Source organism: Papilio polytes, unplaced genomic scaffold (genome assembly GCF_000836215.1).
Source record: "Papilio polytes unplaced genomic scaffold, Ppol_1.0 DF823835.1, whole genome shotgun sequence".
Taxonomy (NCBI): domain Eukaryota; kingdom Metazoa; phylum Arthropoda; class Insecta; order Lepidoptera; family Papilionidae; genus Papilio; species Papilio polytes.
The window spans coordinates 1,175,917-1,193,654 of NW_013525369.1; the positions used below are offsets into that span (position 1 = coordinate 1,175,917).

At 32.5% G+C, this 17,738-nt stretch overlaps 1 protein-coding gene and 1 non-coding gene across 2 annotated transcripts; both read left to right on the forward strand.

The window, feature by feature from the left end:
• The first annotated feature begins 13,945 nt into the window (after nt 1–13,945).
• Trnal-cag lies at nt 13,946–14,029 on the forward strand. The gene has a single exon. It is a non-coding gene; the product is annotated as a tRNA-Leu (tRNA).
• Nucleotides 14,030–14,555: 526 nt separating this feature from the next.
• Nucleotides 14,556–16,921, forward strand: LOC106103214 (6-phosphogluconolactonase). Its single transcript, XM_013282905.1, has 4 exons — nt 14,556–14,731; nt 14,957–15,157; nt 15,638–15,918; nt 16,621–16,921. Exons 1-4 carry the CDS (start codon nt 14,614–14,616, stop codon nt 16,720–16,722), a joined length of 702 nt encoding a protein of 233 aa, XP_013138359.1. The 5' UTR covers nt 14,556–14,613; the 3' UTR covers nt 16,723–16,921.
• The last annotated feature ends 817 nt before the right edge of the window (nt 16,922–17,738 follow it).

Genomic DNA, 17,738 nt, shown 5'->3' on the forward strand with positions numbered 1-17,738 from the left:
GAACACATCACTAAATTAGGGCGACCATTCTTGAACTGACAAATGGTGCCTTCTCTAAGCCTTCTCATCAAGGTCGGTTAATTGTCGACTGAACTCATATAATAAAGCATAAACACACACTTCTTCGTTGCCTAAGATGTCAGCAATCACAGCATAATAATTCTTTTTTTAATAGAAAGCCCTACACTTACGTCACGCTTTAGGCTATATGTTTTCACGCCGTTAAACTTAGGGGTAAATATTTTGGATAAAAATCCTAATGTGGGATAGAGACCATAAGTTGTTGCCAACATCAAGGAACCAAGGTTGCCATGGTTTGTCATAATGTCATGTCATTTTGACATTTGTAATTGGTAATTTGACAAATATGAACAATAAAATGGATTTTTTATAATTTTATGCGGATGAAGTCGCATGGGAACAGCTAGTATTCAATACTAGCTAATTTTGTTGTGACGCAAACATTTACCATTTCCATACTTACACTAACATTGGTAAATCCCTTCCCTGGGCATATGATTGCTACCCCAACGTATGTCCTCTACCCTGCTACCGAGATATAAGACTATTTTTATCTTACTAATATTATAATTGCGAATGTTTAGGATATTTGTTGGAATTTACTGTCTAAACGACGGCTGAACGGATCTCGGTGTAATTTTGAATATACGTAAAACTCCTTCTTAAAGAAGAAATAGGCTACTTAGAATCACGGAAATATGGACATTTCCTGTGGAATACCCTTGATTCTCTTATATATTCAATAACACTTCCACGGATAAAAATATCTTATTGAAATTTGTCACAGGTATAGATAACCTCTAATATCATGGGGTACTTTTTACCCTTTAGATTCTGCGCAGACAGAGTCGCGAGCGAAAGCTTGTAGCTTATCTAACTCAACCTTATATCTAACTCATTCGCAATCATAAATCAGTTCAAATTAAATCCATAGACAATTACCATACAATGCTATGACGTCATTTGTCAATATTAGGCCATAAACAATTTTATACAACGTCCTCGTTTGATATCAATTACATCTTAATGTTTATCATATATTTAATTAAATTTAGTAAATAGTTTCCGCGTTATTTACCTGATATAAGATCTTAATACAGCAATGAGGAACATTATTTTAACATTGACATAGTTTTTCCATTAACTTCTGTTTTTAACTTCAATAGTGTTAAAAATGTTCCATTAGTCTTATCCCGCGACTTCATCCGCGTGAAATTAAAAAAGTAAGTAGCCTATGTGTTCTACCAGACTAACCTCTACATCTATGTTACATTTCATCGAGATTCTTTTTAGCAGTTTAGGCAGAAAACACTAATACACATCCATCTAAACTTTCGCATTTATATTATTAGTAAGATAGAGTAAGCTATACATGGTGGTAAGCTAGTTAAAAACATAAAAAAGGTAAATACATAAAATCCTTAGAAGAGGTCCAATTAAAAAGTTGGTTGAATATTAATTCAATGTTAAATACATTTTTAGATATGCTACTATTAGCTGTTGCTAGTGACTTCGCCCGCATGAAACAAAAAACAGCATATTCACTGATAACGTAGTTTTTTAATAGTGAAAGGATTTTGGAAATCGGCCCAGTAGTTTTTGAGTAATTTCAATACATAGAAAAAAACAAATCTTTCTCTTTGTTATATTAGTGTGGACTACCAAAGCATCCAATATGTTAGTAAAGTATTCCATTTTATTGAATTACAAGATAAATGAATATGCAAAAAGTGAAAATAAAAACAAAAGAAAATCAAAACAAAAAAAAAATAACAGAAAAGAGCAATCAAAGTTAAAGATAACAAAAGAAGTTCGAAACAAAAAAGCTTGAAAGACAATAAAGATATATTCATCAATAATTAAAAACCGACTTCAAATTTCGAAGGCGAGTAAAATAAAATCCACTAAAAAGCAATTAATTTAACGACATCCGCAAGGCGCGGGCACATCGTAAATTAACCGAATAATAAATGAACGAATAAATGTTATAAATATTTCGGCATTACTTTGATTAAACAAAATAAGTCATAAAACATGTTGCAGGTACACTGTCAATTTGGGTATTTCACAAAACAACTATTTTCATAAATAATCTGGATTGAGGCATTAAAAAAAGACTATTACTTAGCTAAATCAAGACAAAAGACAAATAAAAGTATTAAAAATTATTAAAAAATCTAAAGTGGAAGATCTTTAGATCTTTAAGTTGTTAAACGTCCCAAATTATCCGTAACATAAAGGTCATAGAGGGAGCAAAATCAGAATTTGTAGAACTTCCTTTTCAAAAAACAAACCAAGGTCCCCTCTGTGAGCAATTAAAAACAATAACCACCAGTTAACCCTGCCCATATCAAAAACAGAACCGTAATTATAAGCTCGTTTTTGATTTATATGTAAAGCGTGAACACAACATAGTACCTTGTCGAAGTAAACGAATTTAAATTACCGTAGGTGTTATAGGCGAGCTTATAAGAAGTGAGTTTGACAGGGTTGTAACTGAAAGTCATACAGTCAATATGAAGATATTTCTTTTTTAAAAATCAGTTGAAGACCATGACACGGTTTCGGTGCGTTGTCGCCCTGTGTGGCCATATGAGTACGAGGCATGTATATGTGGAACATGTACGCTATACCACTAGGGTGACCAGGCAACACATCTATAACAGATCGTCGTGGAACGAAAATTAATGCAGACTATTATCAGATGATTGATTTGTAACATTTAAATTTCAATACTAATATTATGAAGAGAAAAAATCTTAATTTTGTATGTATTAATAATGTAATAACTTAAAAACTACTCATCTGATTACCAAAATTTTTACTCCGAAACGTAAGCTATATTTTTCTATTTTTCAATTCCATGCGGACGAAGTCTCTAGTAACAGTTAGTACTCTACAAATGTTAATAATTAGTAACAATACGTCCACTAAATAAGAGATAAACGGTATGCTTTCTCTGTCATATGACGCGATCCATCTAAAAATATAAATCTGTAACGTAAGATGATTCTAAAAGGTATGTATATAATATTTTCTGCAGAACTTTGAGTTACCTAAACGTTACCTGAACGGTCCCTTTGTATATAGATTGAAGATATATCATATAACATTTACACCAAAACTCCTTTTACTTTTATTCTTGCATTAAAATAAGGGTAAGTCCTAGATTTACCAAAATCATGGTCAGCCTAAGTACAGCGTATGTGGCCACATACTGGTTTTTTCGCATTATCGACAAGTGAACTCTTGGACGCTTTTACAATGTCACTTTCTGTTCGCTGCCGAGCTTGAGGCCACTGCAGTTGATATCAGGGCCTTTTGAACAACTATTCTCTTACTTTATATAGTCATGTGAGCTTTGCAACGAAATATAACGCATACGTTAACATGGTTGATAAGCTCTTGTATATCTATACTCTATACTATTATAATAAAGCGTAAACACACACTTCTTTGTTGCCTAAGATGTCAGCAATTACAGCATATTTTTTAATATTTTTTTTTATTAAAAAGCCCTACACTTACGTCACGCTTTAGGCTATATATTTTCACGTCATTAAACTTAGGGGAAACTTAATGTGGGGAAGAGACCATAAGCTGCTGCCAACATCAAGGAAGCAAAATTGCCAAGTTTTGTCATGTCATGTTATTTTGACATTTGCGATTGACAATTTGACACATGTAAACAATAAAATAATTTTATGTTGATGAAATAGCACGAGAACAGCTAGTTACTTTAATATAATAAAGCTTAAACACACACTACTTCGTGGCGTAGGATGTCAGCCATCACTGCATGTATTCTTTGATAATCGTTTCTTTAATAAAAAGGCATACACATACGTCACGCTTTAGGCTATATTGTCACGCTATTAAACTTTGATTTTATAACTATGTTAAAAAGTATGTTCTTGTTTATGTTGTGCCAATCTGGGTAAACTATTTTAAGTATTCACATTTTACACTTATGTTCTACAACGTGCAATATTGCACAACTAGTCTACATGAAGCATTAAAAGGCAGGCGCCTTTGCAATCCAATAAAGCCTTCCTACCCAGTATTAAGCGGTGAACCACCCTTTGTCATACCTTCATTCAAAAACATACCTAACTACCTTGTGTTATGGTTCATTTTCCAGTACTTAATCTATGTGTTAGTATCTTTTTCATTTATGTATTGTATAAATAGATGTTTAGTTTTTAATCTTATTAACTTATTGGCTGAGGTTGGTTGATGACTTCTAAATGGGTCATGAGAAACGTAAGTTAATTATAAACAAGCTATTACAGAGGGTTAGGACAAGACACGTAAAGACACATTATAGAGACATAGGGTGCGTATCCTTTTTCTGTGCGTCCCCTCCTCCGTCGAATAATGGTAAGCTTTAATTCAAATTCAATATCTGCTTACGTATATCTCCTTTTCATACAAATCATAAATACTTTCTTCAGTCTTTCCCTACCTTTGTAGCCAATCGCAATAATTCTTGTTTATACTAATGTTATAAAGCGGAAATTATTGTATTTTTAAAACTACTGGACCGATTTCAAAAAATTCTTTCACCGTTAATAAGTTACGTTATGAGTAGGCTATACTTTTTTATTATTTTAATTTCATGCAGACGAAGTCGAGCAACGTCTAGTTATTTAGAAAGCAAGAAAGAAAGAATGTGACTTTTTAATGGATTTTTCGATGTATTTAATAAGTCGAATAATTCGTAATATCCATTGGTATCCTAGGATTTAATAATAAGGATCCATATTCCGCTATGGATTTAATCCAGTATGTTCTGTAAGAGGCCAGTGTTACACATAGTTACACGTAATTACACTTTATCGGTCAGATCCGAGTCGTAACCGTTACTATATTCAGTATTAATAGTTAACTGCCATGTAATAAGTGAGTTTAGAGTACGGTTCGCAAAAATGACACGTTTATTTAATTGTATAAGTATTTTGTTACACTTACATTCTGTGTTATTGGAAAGGTTGAGAATGACAGCTTATTAGTTGGAATCAAAAAAAAAATGGCATCAAATAAGCACAAAATCCTGCCTATTTTGTTCAATCTAAATTGATGTAGTTATAGTATTTTAATTATTCCGCTATGGTGGGTCTTCACAATACAGGCTGTGCCGATTGCGAGGACCCTGGGTCAATTCTTTGTAACAAGTTTATTGTTAAATAAAAGAATTTATTTTTTTATTTGTTTATTATTTATAGAAAGTATTCAGACCATGATAATCATATGATGTCCATTTTCCCGCCAAAATTAAAGCGTAGCATTCCTTTTTTTATTTCAAAAGTTTGCTGCAAAATTTTGATATCGAATTATTATGTTTATTTTTCCCTTGTTACTATCCAATAGTAAAATTTCATCTCTTATTTAAAAAAAATAAGTAATAAATTTTATTGATTCTGGCATCGATTACTAATGTTACACTTTCTTATTTTATTACAACACCATTAAAAATAATGATTGTGTCTTAAATTACATGCCAACAACCATAAACGTAATTAAATACAAGAAATATGTGTAACAAAGCCCTTTTTAAAATAAGCAAACTTTAATTAACACTATACAAAAATGGCGCGAAACAATTATCTCCCCAAATGGGGTTTAACAACAGATAAATAAAAATACGGCCAGCATTATACAAATGTAGAAATTAAAAAAAAATGTCATGAGAACTAAATTACAGATTAAAAAAAACGTTCAAGGAAAATGTATTTTGTTTTTGTGACTGAAAGGCAAAGGTATACACTTCATACAGCCAACTTTTTTCCATAGACGTCTTAAGAACTTTTGAAGTCAACCTAAAAAATAATAAATATTCCCTCCAAAATGTATTACTTATCTAAGGTTATCTAAAATGACAGAAAGGTCATAGATAAAATATGACTTCGTAAAAGAACAAAGCAATTTGCAATGGTTAGAGTTGCATGGTTATTAATGGTGTCTATGCAAATTTTGACAGATAAAAAATTAATGCGTAGGACACTGTTAATTTTAAATAATTTAATTTGTCACCCACGAACTTTTTTATTGTATTTTTAATTATCACCTTGAGTACGCCTTTTGCAAGTGTAACAATTAATGTATACAATTTATGTTTTAACGAAATCAAGCACATACATTTATAACCTGAGCTTTTCGACTTAATAAGTCAAATGTCATTACATTTACATTTATCAAAATACTGAAGAATGTAATAAAATATTGTAATTATGCCGTAACACACGTAAAAAAGTAAAAAAAAAGCATACAGACGAATTTAGTACCTCCTTCTTTTGGGAAGTCGGTCAAAAAGAAAATTTGTAATAACAAATTTGCTTTTATCGTAATAACATTATTTTAAATGTATTAAAAAATCTTGTATTTTACCGAATGATTTAGAGATCTAGACAAATTTAGAATTAAGGTATACTAGCTTTCGCACCCGACTCCGTCCGAGTGAATTAAAAAAAAGTGAGTAGCCTATGTGTTCTTCCAGACTAGCATATCTACGCCGAATTTTATCAACAGTTCAGCCGTTCAGCCGTATAGGCTCCAAATTTTAACAAATATCAATCCATTTGTTTTTATAATATTTATAATGTTCGTAGAATATTTTTTAAAATTTGATTATACAAACATTAAAGGCTTCTAAACTTCAACGTTAATAATTAATATTTTATGCGATTTTTTTCGTGCTACGCGCTACGAAAGCTCTACGAAGTGTCAGTACAAACAATTCACTTAGAGGTAAGTGAGAATTCTGCAATAATTATTAATACTTACACGGTTTATGAACAAATATGGCGACGGTACTAAAACGCATGTGTCAGGGCATATATGTGACTGCAAGGCGAACGGCCGCGCCCAGACATTACGATTTTCTAGTGATGAGACACTAAATTATCGATATTTTAATTTACTTTAACATTTTAAATTTGAACTTAATTTACAAAGCTTAGGGTAAGGAACAATTATAGATACTTTCAAGAAAAACTAGCGATAATATACTAAAAAGTACTTAGAAAAAAATTAACCCATGTTAGTTTTACGCCATCTGCCGTTTAAATTTTTATCGCCCAATGTTTCATTTTGCTTTAATAGAATATTACATATCGATAAGCTGTGTAACATCACTAGCTGTCACCAACAACAAACGCGCTGTCGAAACGCACGTGTGTAGTGAGCGTTGTGTAACAGAGGTGCGGCATTATCAATATCTACAGGCTTTTATTTATCTGCGGTGTCACAGATAAAGACAAAAGCTTTACACCGACACCAGATTCTTTAACACGTTTACTGCGGCAAGTAAAATCATAATACTTCATCTGGTGCGGCGGGCCAAAATGCGCCCCCAATGATATTTCCGACAGTGCGTGGCAGGTCTTTATAGACCCACCAGCACTAGGTTAGATTAAAATGCTATAATAATTGTGGAAACATAATGTATACACTTGAGATAATCACGAGAGGGACATAGTTTTCTTAGTCCGCACCAGCTTAAGTACCGCATCAGGCCATTATCGGCCTGTTACGCAGTGGACGTGTTCAATAATGAACAAGTAGGTGGCACATTTGCATGCCAGCTACTGGTAATTACTGGTGCCAGCTAAAGCAGTTAAAACACTGTGGTTTCTCTAATGAATAGAAATCGATTTGGCGCCCACCTTTTTAATAATTCAGACTTTGTTTCCTATACTTATACATGATTCTTAATTATAGTTTAGGAGCTAACATGTTTCTAAAATGGTTTCATAAAAATTCAAATAATAAACATTGCCTTTGAGTGTACCACAATATTCTAAACGTCAGAATGATACGTTACCTTGATTGTCTTGTATATTTGAATATAATAATTATAATTACATTATTTAATAATTACATTCGCAGATTATTAATAGAATAATAAAAACTGTTTAAACGTCTTCAAGGGCGGGCTACAATGCACATAATCTTCAAACTGGCAGATGGCCAAACGGGTCACGGTTACAACTAAACAATATGAGTATTTAATATAACTAAACATCCGGATAATAAGGATTTTATTATTAATAATTCTATAGACCATTTCAGCTAATGGACACTAAAATTTTGATGCTTAAAGCTGGTTTACATATATCTTCCCTTAAAAATTTAATGTCACAAGATAAGAAAAGTTAAAGTAAGAAAAAGGTATGGTTTGTGTACACTTACTTAAATTTAACTTAAAACTTAATTTAATCTTACTTTCTTTACTAATATAAATGCGAAAGTTTAGATGGATAGATTTGTTAGAATTTGTAGTCTAAACTCCTGAAGGGATTTTTATTAAATTTGACACAGATGTAGAGGATAGTCTGGAAGAAGACTAACTTTTGTTTTTTTTTAATCACACGCAGACGGAATCGCAGGCGATAGCTACGATCAAATATATCAGAATATTTACATTTTTTTAATTACTTTGCTAAATGTATTATTTTTAATATTCCCCATTTAGTATTTAAACAAACAATTTGATAACATAACCTTTCAATTTAACAGATAATCGCAATCTAATACGATATCTCAATAGATCATAAAACAAGTTAAAAGCGTAGCGATATGAGGTCGTGTCGTGTAGGTGAGACACGCGACCTCTAGCGGACGCATTATATTTTAAATTGGTACTACATCCGGTCTACATACTTGTATTGTATTATCTGTGATCCGGTGATTACAGATTATACGCAGTTTTGAAAAAATAACACCAATACTAATAGAAAAGACTTTTACAATTAATCTAACTTTAGACCTAGATTTAAATTCAACAAATACAACATTTTAGCGAAATTTAATGACATTAACTATTCATAGTGTAAAGCTCTAAGTTTAAAGTATAAATATTTCGAAAGGTGTGAATAAAAGCGTGTGCTATCTATACACTTATCTATATTATTAGATTATCATGAATTAAGTAATCTATACTAGGTAATACTAAGGTATTCTGGATATTTGTATGCATTGAAATAACTCAAAAAACTACTAAGCTGAAATTAAAAATTTTAAAAAGCTACGTAACCACTGTTAACATAGGTTATATTTTTAATTCCACGCGGACGAAGTCGCGAGCAACAGCTAGTCTATACTATACTAACATCTCAAAGAGGAACAATTTGTGTTTTGTATTTATTGAAAAAACTTATAAACCACTGGGACGATTTTAAAAATTCTTTCACCGTTACAAAGGTAATTTATCTGCGATTAACATAGGGTGTATTTTTACAATTTATAAATTACACGCGGACGAAGTCACGAGCATCAGCTAATATTTAATAAATAATACATTTGAAGTATCAAGATGAGTTATACCGCGATCGTTTCTTTAGAGCTGTCATTCAGTCTACAAATATGGTCATCATCAGAGGTTTTCGCGCACCTTGACCGTAAGCCATTAATAACATTGATGACTCATAAACTTCAGCAAAGAATAGTGTAAAGACATCACAGATAGCTGATCTTACTAATATAACTGCGAAAGTTTAGATGAATGTTATGTTATTTGTCGCCAAAACTGCTAAACGGATCTCGATGAAATTTGGCATATATATATAGAGCATAATCTGGAAGAACACATAGGCTTAGTTCTTTAATTCCACTCAAGAGTTGCAGTCGAGAGCTAGTAATACTATAAAACAGACACATTTGTCAGTTTTTAAGTTTATTAACGTAGCAATTAAAATCTGAAATGAAATATTTTAAATTCGCCATTATTAATAGTAATCTATTAACAAGTTAATCGACATACGTACAACCTTTACACATGTCCAAGTAGATGCACTTGACCGCAATCTGACGACTTTCTGCTTAAGTATATTTATATGTATACTATAATATATACCATTGAAGAAACTAAATAAGTACACATCATTGCTAAAATAGAAAAAGTTAAAAACCCATAAAATAAGGAATTTTAGAAACAAGCCAAATAAGTCGTTTTTTAATCTATACTAATATAATAAAGCGTAAACACACACTTTATTGTGGCGTAAGATGTCAACAATTACAGCATATTTTTGAATAACTCTTTTTTTAATAAAAACCCCAACACTTACATCACGCTTTAGGCTATATTTTTTCAGGCTATTAAACTTAGGGGGTAAATAAATTAGATAAAAACCCTAATGCGGTAAAGAGTCTATAAGCTGCTGCCAACATCAAGGAAGCAAGAGGGCTTGGCAAGAGGATATTTTAATCGTCATCACTCTTGCCAAAGTCAGTTCCTCTTTCCATTCATTCCTATACGAAAAGTACAGTGAAAGGACTAAAACTGGGACGTCATCAGACAAACCTTCACGCCCGTTGTTATTGCAGACTCTACAATTGTTAAACTCTGTCTGCTTCATCATTCAGCCTTTATCTGTCCACTGCTAGACATTAAGCCTTCCACAGAATGCGGTCCTCCCTCTGTCTGCTTAGTACAGTTTAACTGTTATTTTAACAATCGTATCATATGTATAAGAAGCATTGTTTTATATTTTATTTTTAAAGAGAATGATGAAGATGCCAATATTCTTGTTCCACAAGAGATATAATTTAAGTCCCTTTCTCTTTACCATCCTTTTTTTATAAGCAGAGGTTGGGAAGAGGAAGTAGATTTGACGGTGGAGTAGATGCATGGGAAGGGGAAATATCCTCTTTATGTGCGTCTCCTCCTCCGCCTTATAAGGGTAGGTAACGCATCTGCAATTGCGGATGTCTATGGACAGCGGTCGCTTCGCCATTTTGGCGGTTTCAGGTGGTCGCTTGCTCGTTTGTCACCTTATGTTATAAAAAAAAAGATATAAGGGAAGAAATACACCGAGATTGCAGCTGTAATTTCAAGAAACACAAATACATACACCGTCCAAGTCAAGTATTTGAATTGTGATTTGAATCTATTGTAAAATAACGAACGATAATTCTTATTTCTATGACTAATTGGCAATAAAAACATTATATTTACTAATGCCTACTTACATTAAATGTTATCTCATACATCATTTCTCAGGTGGTTTTGACATTTAAATCGGACATGATCAGCAAGGGTCAGCTGACGTGCGCTCCGCACGAAGGTCGATGTAAAAATGCCGCGGGCATTCCAAATTAAATAGAACTAATAATTTATTATCTGCAAATGATTGGCACAGACTATAAATGGCTATTAAATAAAAAGGTCTTTAATGGATTTTAAAAATCTTTTTATTTAAAAATAAAATCTGTTTCAGAAATGAACAGAGAAGTGACTCAATTAGTTTAAATTAACCAAGAAGCTTGGACAAACATTCAATATATTTGAATCTTAAATTAAGAAGTATCGTTGTGGCCCTTGGTGTTGTTTACCAAACTTATTTGACCTTCGATTGAGTACACTTGTTCTGCATACAAAAGGTCATCCTACAATTGCATCCATGTTTTATTGTTCTGGTTTACCGCTTCCCAAACTTGCAAACTAATCAATAAAATAACAAAAAATGGTAAACCGATTTCGATGAATTAGGGATATGACGCTACCATATCATCTGCAAGTTTGAGGTTTCAAATGCACCGTACCTTATGGTCTAACTGTGGTAGAGCCCGCTTTAACATCTTTGCACTGTAGTATAGGGCCGGCTCGCCCCCAGCAATACCACGACCACATTCAAGACAAGCGTAAAGGTGAAGCAATTCCGCGTTTCGTCTGATAAGTGTGGTGCCGGAGGCCTAATTTATCTTATAAAAAAGGGTGTGAAGGGAAAGTAGATTTGACGGCGGAGGAGATGCATAGGAAAGGTAAATATTTATGTACGTCTCCTTCTCCGTTGATCAAGTGTAGGCAATGCATCTGCGATTGCGGATGTCTATGGGCAGCGGTCCGCTTTCGGCGGATTCAGATGGCTCCTTGTTCGTGACTACCTTATGTTATGATAATACTAGCTGTTCCTGTGCGGCTTTATCCGCGTAAAATTATGAAAATTTTATTTTATTGTTTACATTTGACAAATTATCAATAGCAAATGTCAAAATGACATGACATGACAAACCTTGGCAATCTTACTGTCTTGATGATGGCAGCAACTTATGGTCTCTTTCCCACATCAGGGTTTTTATCCAAAATATTTACCCTCTAACTTCAATGGCGTGAAAACATATAGCCTAAAGCGTGACGTAAGTGTAGGGCTTTTTATTAAAAAAAGACATTCAAAAATATGCTGTGATTACTGACATCTTAGGCAACAAAGAAGTGTGTGTTTACGCTTTATTATAATAGTATAGAAAAAGAAACCTTTAATTGACAGAGGCAACGGAACGGAGGAGATAAAAACTGTGCAAAATGATCCGTACTATAGAAAAGTTTGAACACCACTGGTATAATCGTGTGCACCTTGACCTATGTACGGATGTACGATTAGCTTGCGTTACAAACTATGCACTATATTTATTTGTAAACAAATTATATGTAATTACCACGTTACATATACGATTTAAATTAAATTTCGCTTATCTGTGGTAATGTTCGATTACAAGCTGATTTAGTTAGTTATTAGTAAATTAACAAAAATATACTAATATTTTTATTTTAAAAAAGCTATCGTAGATTCAAATTCAACTTGAAAAATAAATTTAAAATGAATTCCTAAGATTTAAATGTCCTATATTTCTGACTGAAATAGATGTTTCAGTTATAAAAACTTCCATTTTGATTGAATCTTCAAATAGATTACTTTCACACCAACCAACTCACTTTGGTGTTTCCGCCACTCGTTTGCCCCTGTTTTTAATAAAAAAGCACATAGTTAAAACACACACACATTCATCTCTGTTTTTTTCGAAATGGAATGACAAGAGTAATGCTTTAACATATGTTTCGGCAGTGTAAACTCGTATATTTATACACGATCTACATACACATAAAAAGTTCCCGCGTCGTGATTACGACAATTACGTCATCCGTGAATAGTTTTGACGGTCAACAACCGTTTGGTCGCGGTCGACGTGCTCGTTTTCGAATACACGCAGTCGCATTGTACTTTCACTTTTTACTACGGCAAATGTTTCTGGTTTTCCACGACTTTGTAGCCTTGTGTTCGGCCAATTTAACTTGTAATAATTTTTAATGCCATCTATTGACAGTTATGCGATCCTATTCATGAACGCCATCTATTGTCGAGTAGCTGATACTAACGTTTTATTTTTGTCTAATAATAATTTGAAATTTAAATAAAAGTAAATCAATATTTGATTTAAATTCATTATTAATTGTACAATTTATAATCCGCGACAAATTTATACATTGATTTCTTAAATTTAAATCAGATTTTTTTCCTCGTCACACTTATTATTTAAATATTGTAATAAAAAAATAAACACATCCAAAACGATATATTTATTATAAAAGTATTAGAACATTACGCGCACGAGTTTAGAATGCATGACTTGTGCAATTGTTATAGCTGCAGTTTTCGCGCGCTCTGCGGGGCATCGTAGTGGTGGGTTTGGAGGCGCGTTGTATTCAGCGTCACCAGTCTCCTGTAATTGCCCTGTTGCCCGACCATGACTGCAGGGATCCTACCACTGCGATGTTCTTTTTGCCCGACTGAGGGCAAGTGCTTGACAAGTTTGTAAGATATCTCGAGATTTATTTTATCACGTCGAGAAAAATAATTTAATTTAGATGATAACAGCACAGCTGTAAAAAATAATGGATTTCAGTTTTCGCTATTTTAAATTCAATCAATCGACTTTTCGTAGTAACTGTGGCTCATGCAAAAAAAATGTATTTTCATAGACATTGTATCATAGTTAACCTTGATGGAAAAAAATATTTATCAATAGACTTAGTAAATATGTAGGTTTCATTTTTTATCCGTTAATTAAAAGAAAACTATTTTCGATTTTTAATTCATCTAAATTTTCTGTATGTTTTATATGTAAATTTCATCACTCATGTAAAGTCAGGATGGCCGAGCGGTCTAAGGCGCTGCGTTCAGGTCGCAGTCCACTTCTGTGGGCGTGGGTTCGAATCCCACTTCTGACAAACACTTTTTGCTTTAGATTTTAGTTTTCCAATAACAAAATTAAAAAATTCGTCCATAACATGATTATTTAAAGTAGAGTTCACATTGTCTTTCTTTAAGATTTTTAATTTTTTTTTTAAATTTTCTAAAATAGGAAAAGCCCCTAGAATTTTCCTTTTACAAAATGTGAACTCTAGGTAGATAGAAAATACATAATTATGATTACAAACGCAAATTACATCATTGTTATACCGCATTTCATGATTCATGTATTTTTGTAATAACTTTATGAAGTGTGGCCATATGTATGAATATTAAATATTACTATTTAGTAGAAATGCAGTACAAAATTATTAAAATTAAAGCTTTCTATATTATTCCGATTCAAAAGCGTATTTTTCTAAAGTAAAAAAATTCGCAGTTACTTATTATTTTTAACGATTAGTTTTGTAATGAAATTTTTATGAAGAAAAAGTATTATTTTGTAAGAAATTGGTTTTAAATAGGTCAACACTGACCTTGAAATAGTCTTCGCGAAAGATTTGACATAGAAAACGGCGCCGGTGCTCTTTTCGAAGTCGTTTTTTTATTTTTTGAAGTAAAAATGACTACTATTAAAGTAAAAAACGAACAAGAAATCATCAAGAAACTCTCATCTTATGTAGAAAAGATATCAAATGACGCTATCGTAAACAGAGGACGATTTTATATTGGGTTATCAGGTGATTATATATTTTTTGCTACCTTCGTCACATTTAAAGTAAAACTTATTAAAATGCAACGATAAGACAGTAAAAAAACTTTCTAGGTCTTTACGTAAATTGGCTTTACGATATTACATCCTTCAATATCTAGTCGCTTAAGTTCTAGAAGTGTTTTTTAAAGTTACTAGCATATTGTGTCATGAGAATATAGCGTCATAACTAATCTAAATTACATATTTTCAGGTGGATCAGTAGTCAAATATCTATGTGAAGGTCTTCCTCAAGTTAAAACAGACTGGTCAAAGTGGACACTAGCATTTTGTGATGAAAGAATAGTACCGGAAGATAATGATGACTCCACCTTCGGTTGTTACGAGCGAATGTTGATACCTAAAACTAAATTGACTAGAAACCAATTTGTTGTATTAAAGCAAGGTGTCACTGGTAAGATTTTTTTTTTACTAACATATAATTAACAAATTTTGCTTATCTTTTACATATGTATTTATTACAATTGTAGCTTACGAAAAATGGCTTAAACCATTGATTTTTTTAATGCTTTTATCATCATCATCATCATCACCAGCTCACTACATATCCCCACCAAGGGGCTCGGAGCCTACCCTAATACGGGGTGACTAGGCCATAGTCAACTACGCTAGCCAAGTGCGGGTTGGTTGACTTCACACATATCTTTGAATTTCTTCGCCGATATGTGAAGGTTGCATCACGATGTTTTCCTTCACCGTAACAACGTCAGGTAAATTATGTACATATGAAAATTCGAAAAATCTAAAATCACATTGGTACATGGTGGGATTTGAACCCAAGACCTGTAGATGACAAGTCAAGTGTTGAAACCACTGAGCCACCGATGCTCTAATGATTTTATAGTCAAATAATATGTTAACTAAACATTTTCAGCTAAGGAAGCAGCAAAAGATTACACAGAACAATTGAAAGAAGCATTTAAAAGTGACAATTTTAAATTCGACCTGTTACTATTGGGCATGGGACCTGACGGGCATACCTGCTCCTTGTTCCCTGGTCATCCACTCCTGGATGAAGTTGATCTGAAGGTTGCAGTAATCACCGATTCTCCTAAACCACCTCCGGCCAGAATAACATTAACCTATCCAGTTATTAACAAAGCTAGGAACTGTATATTTGCTTGCAGTGGAGCCGGAAAAGCTGAGATGCTTAAAGTAAGTTGTTTTTTATATTTTTTTCATATAAAAAAATTGACAGCTATTTTAAATACCTGATACATAATTCCACAAATTTATCTCTCACTAGCTTTTGCCTGTTACTCTGTCTGCATGGAATTAAAAAAATAAGTAAGCCTATGTATTATTTCAGACTACCCTCTATACATATGCCAAATTTTATTGAGATTTGTTCAAACATCCATCAATGCATCCAAGCTTTCACATCTTACTAATTTTATAAATGTGAAAGTTTAGATGGATGGATGTTTGTTAGAGTTTTTTAGCCTAAACTGCTGAATGAATCTCATTGAAATTTGGCATAGACAGAGTATAGTCTGGAAGACATAGGCAACTCACTTTTGCTTTTTTTAATTCCACACAGACAGAGTCGCAGGTAAAAACTAGTTTATAATATTATTAAGATGTGAAGTTAGCACTTTCATTTTTTATAACATAAGATGGCAAACGAGCAAGCGGCCACCTGAATCCGCCAAAATGGCGAAGCGACCACTGCCCATAGGCATCTGCAATTGCAGATGCGTATCCTACCCTTATCCGACGGAGGAGGAGACTTACATAAAGAGGAAGTTGTCAGAAAACATTTTAAAAACACAAAAGATTAGAAAATAATTACGATTTTCCATATCTATTAAATTCTTATATTGTACTCAGTATGTTTACCTTTTTCTTATTTTCTAGCGTATATTAATAAATAAAGAAGATCTGCCGGCTGCGAGAGTACAACCGAAAGAAGGCTCCGTTTATTGGTTAGTTGATGAATCAGCCGCACAACTTCTATAGAAATGTTTTCTTATGTTATATGCTGGAAGTATGACATTGTGTTAACTGTTGAATCATTATATACAAAATGTATTTCATATTTGAAGACATTCTTTAGAATTATCCAAGTTTATTCCACTACAGAAATAGATTTATAAATATCTCTGTTTTGTTCAAATTGAATGAACAGATGACAATATTTTTTTAAATGTCATTGATCGCTATAAATGGACAGGCATGAAATGTGTCATTTTGTGCCTATTTGATTTTCGCCATTTGTGCTGATGGTAGCCATTGGTGAGGGTTCTAAATACTTAACATCAAAAGTGGCGTTGTCAAGAATTATGCTGTCTGTTTTAAGTAAATGCCTATCCATTTATACTAATCAGTGATCCAAGCATTTTGATTGTAAAAAACAAATTCCAGCACTTTGAATTAACTTGACGCACAATATTTTAGATTATTATGCAAATTTGTTTTCGTACATTGATGCTGTTATAATTATAGGTTATAAGGGACTTTTCATTATTGTCTTTGTTACTAAATAATTGTTCAAGTACATTCCTTTAAAGATATGTGAGGACATTAAAAATGATCCTTTAGTAAGGGGCTGGATGTTTTGTCTGATTACATAATAATAGATTGTTAACGTTAGTTTTCACTGCTACAAAAATTAGCACCTCTGTCGAAATGTTTTCATCGATATCTCGGTAGTGAAAACCAACAATTATTCGGTTTTGTGCTTGATAAAATATTAACATATTTTTTTTTTATTACGAGTAAGTTTTGGGAATAATTTTGTTGTGCTTTTTACGGTGATATTTGATTACTTGTATTTTTTTTGCTTAAAGTTATTTAATAAATAGCAATTGTTAATCTGTAAACATTGTTTATAGCTCACTTTATAAAACCGTTGATTGTAATAAATATTTGACATGTTACTGTTGTTTTATTTCATACATTTTCTATATACCTTGACCCGGAAAATAAAATCCCTCGTCAAATTAAAGAATAAGGAACTATTCGTAGGTACAATC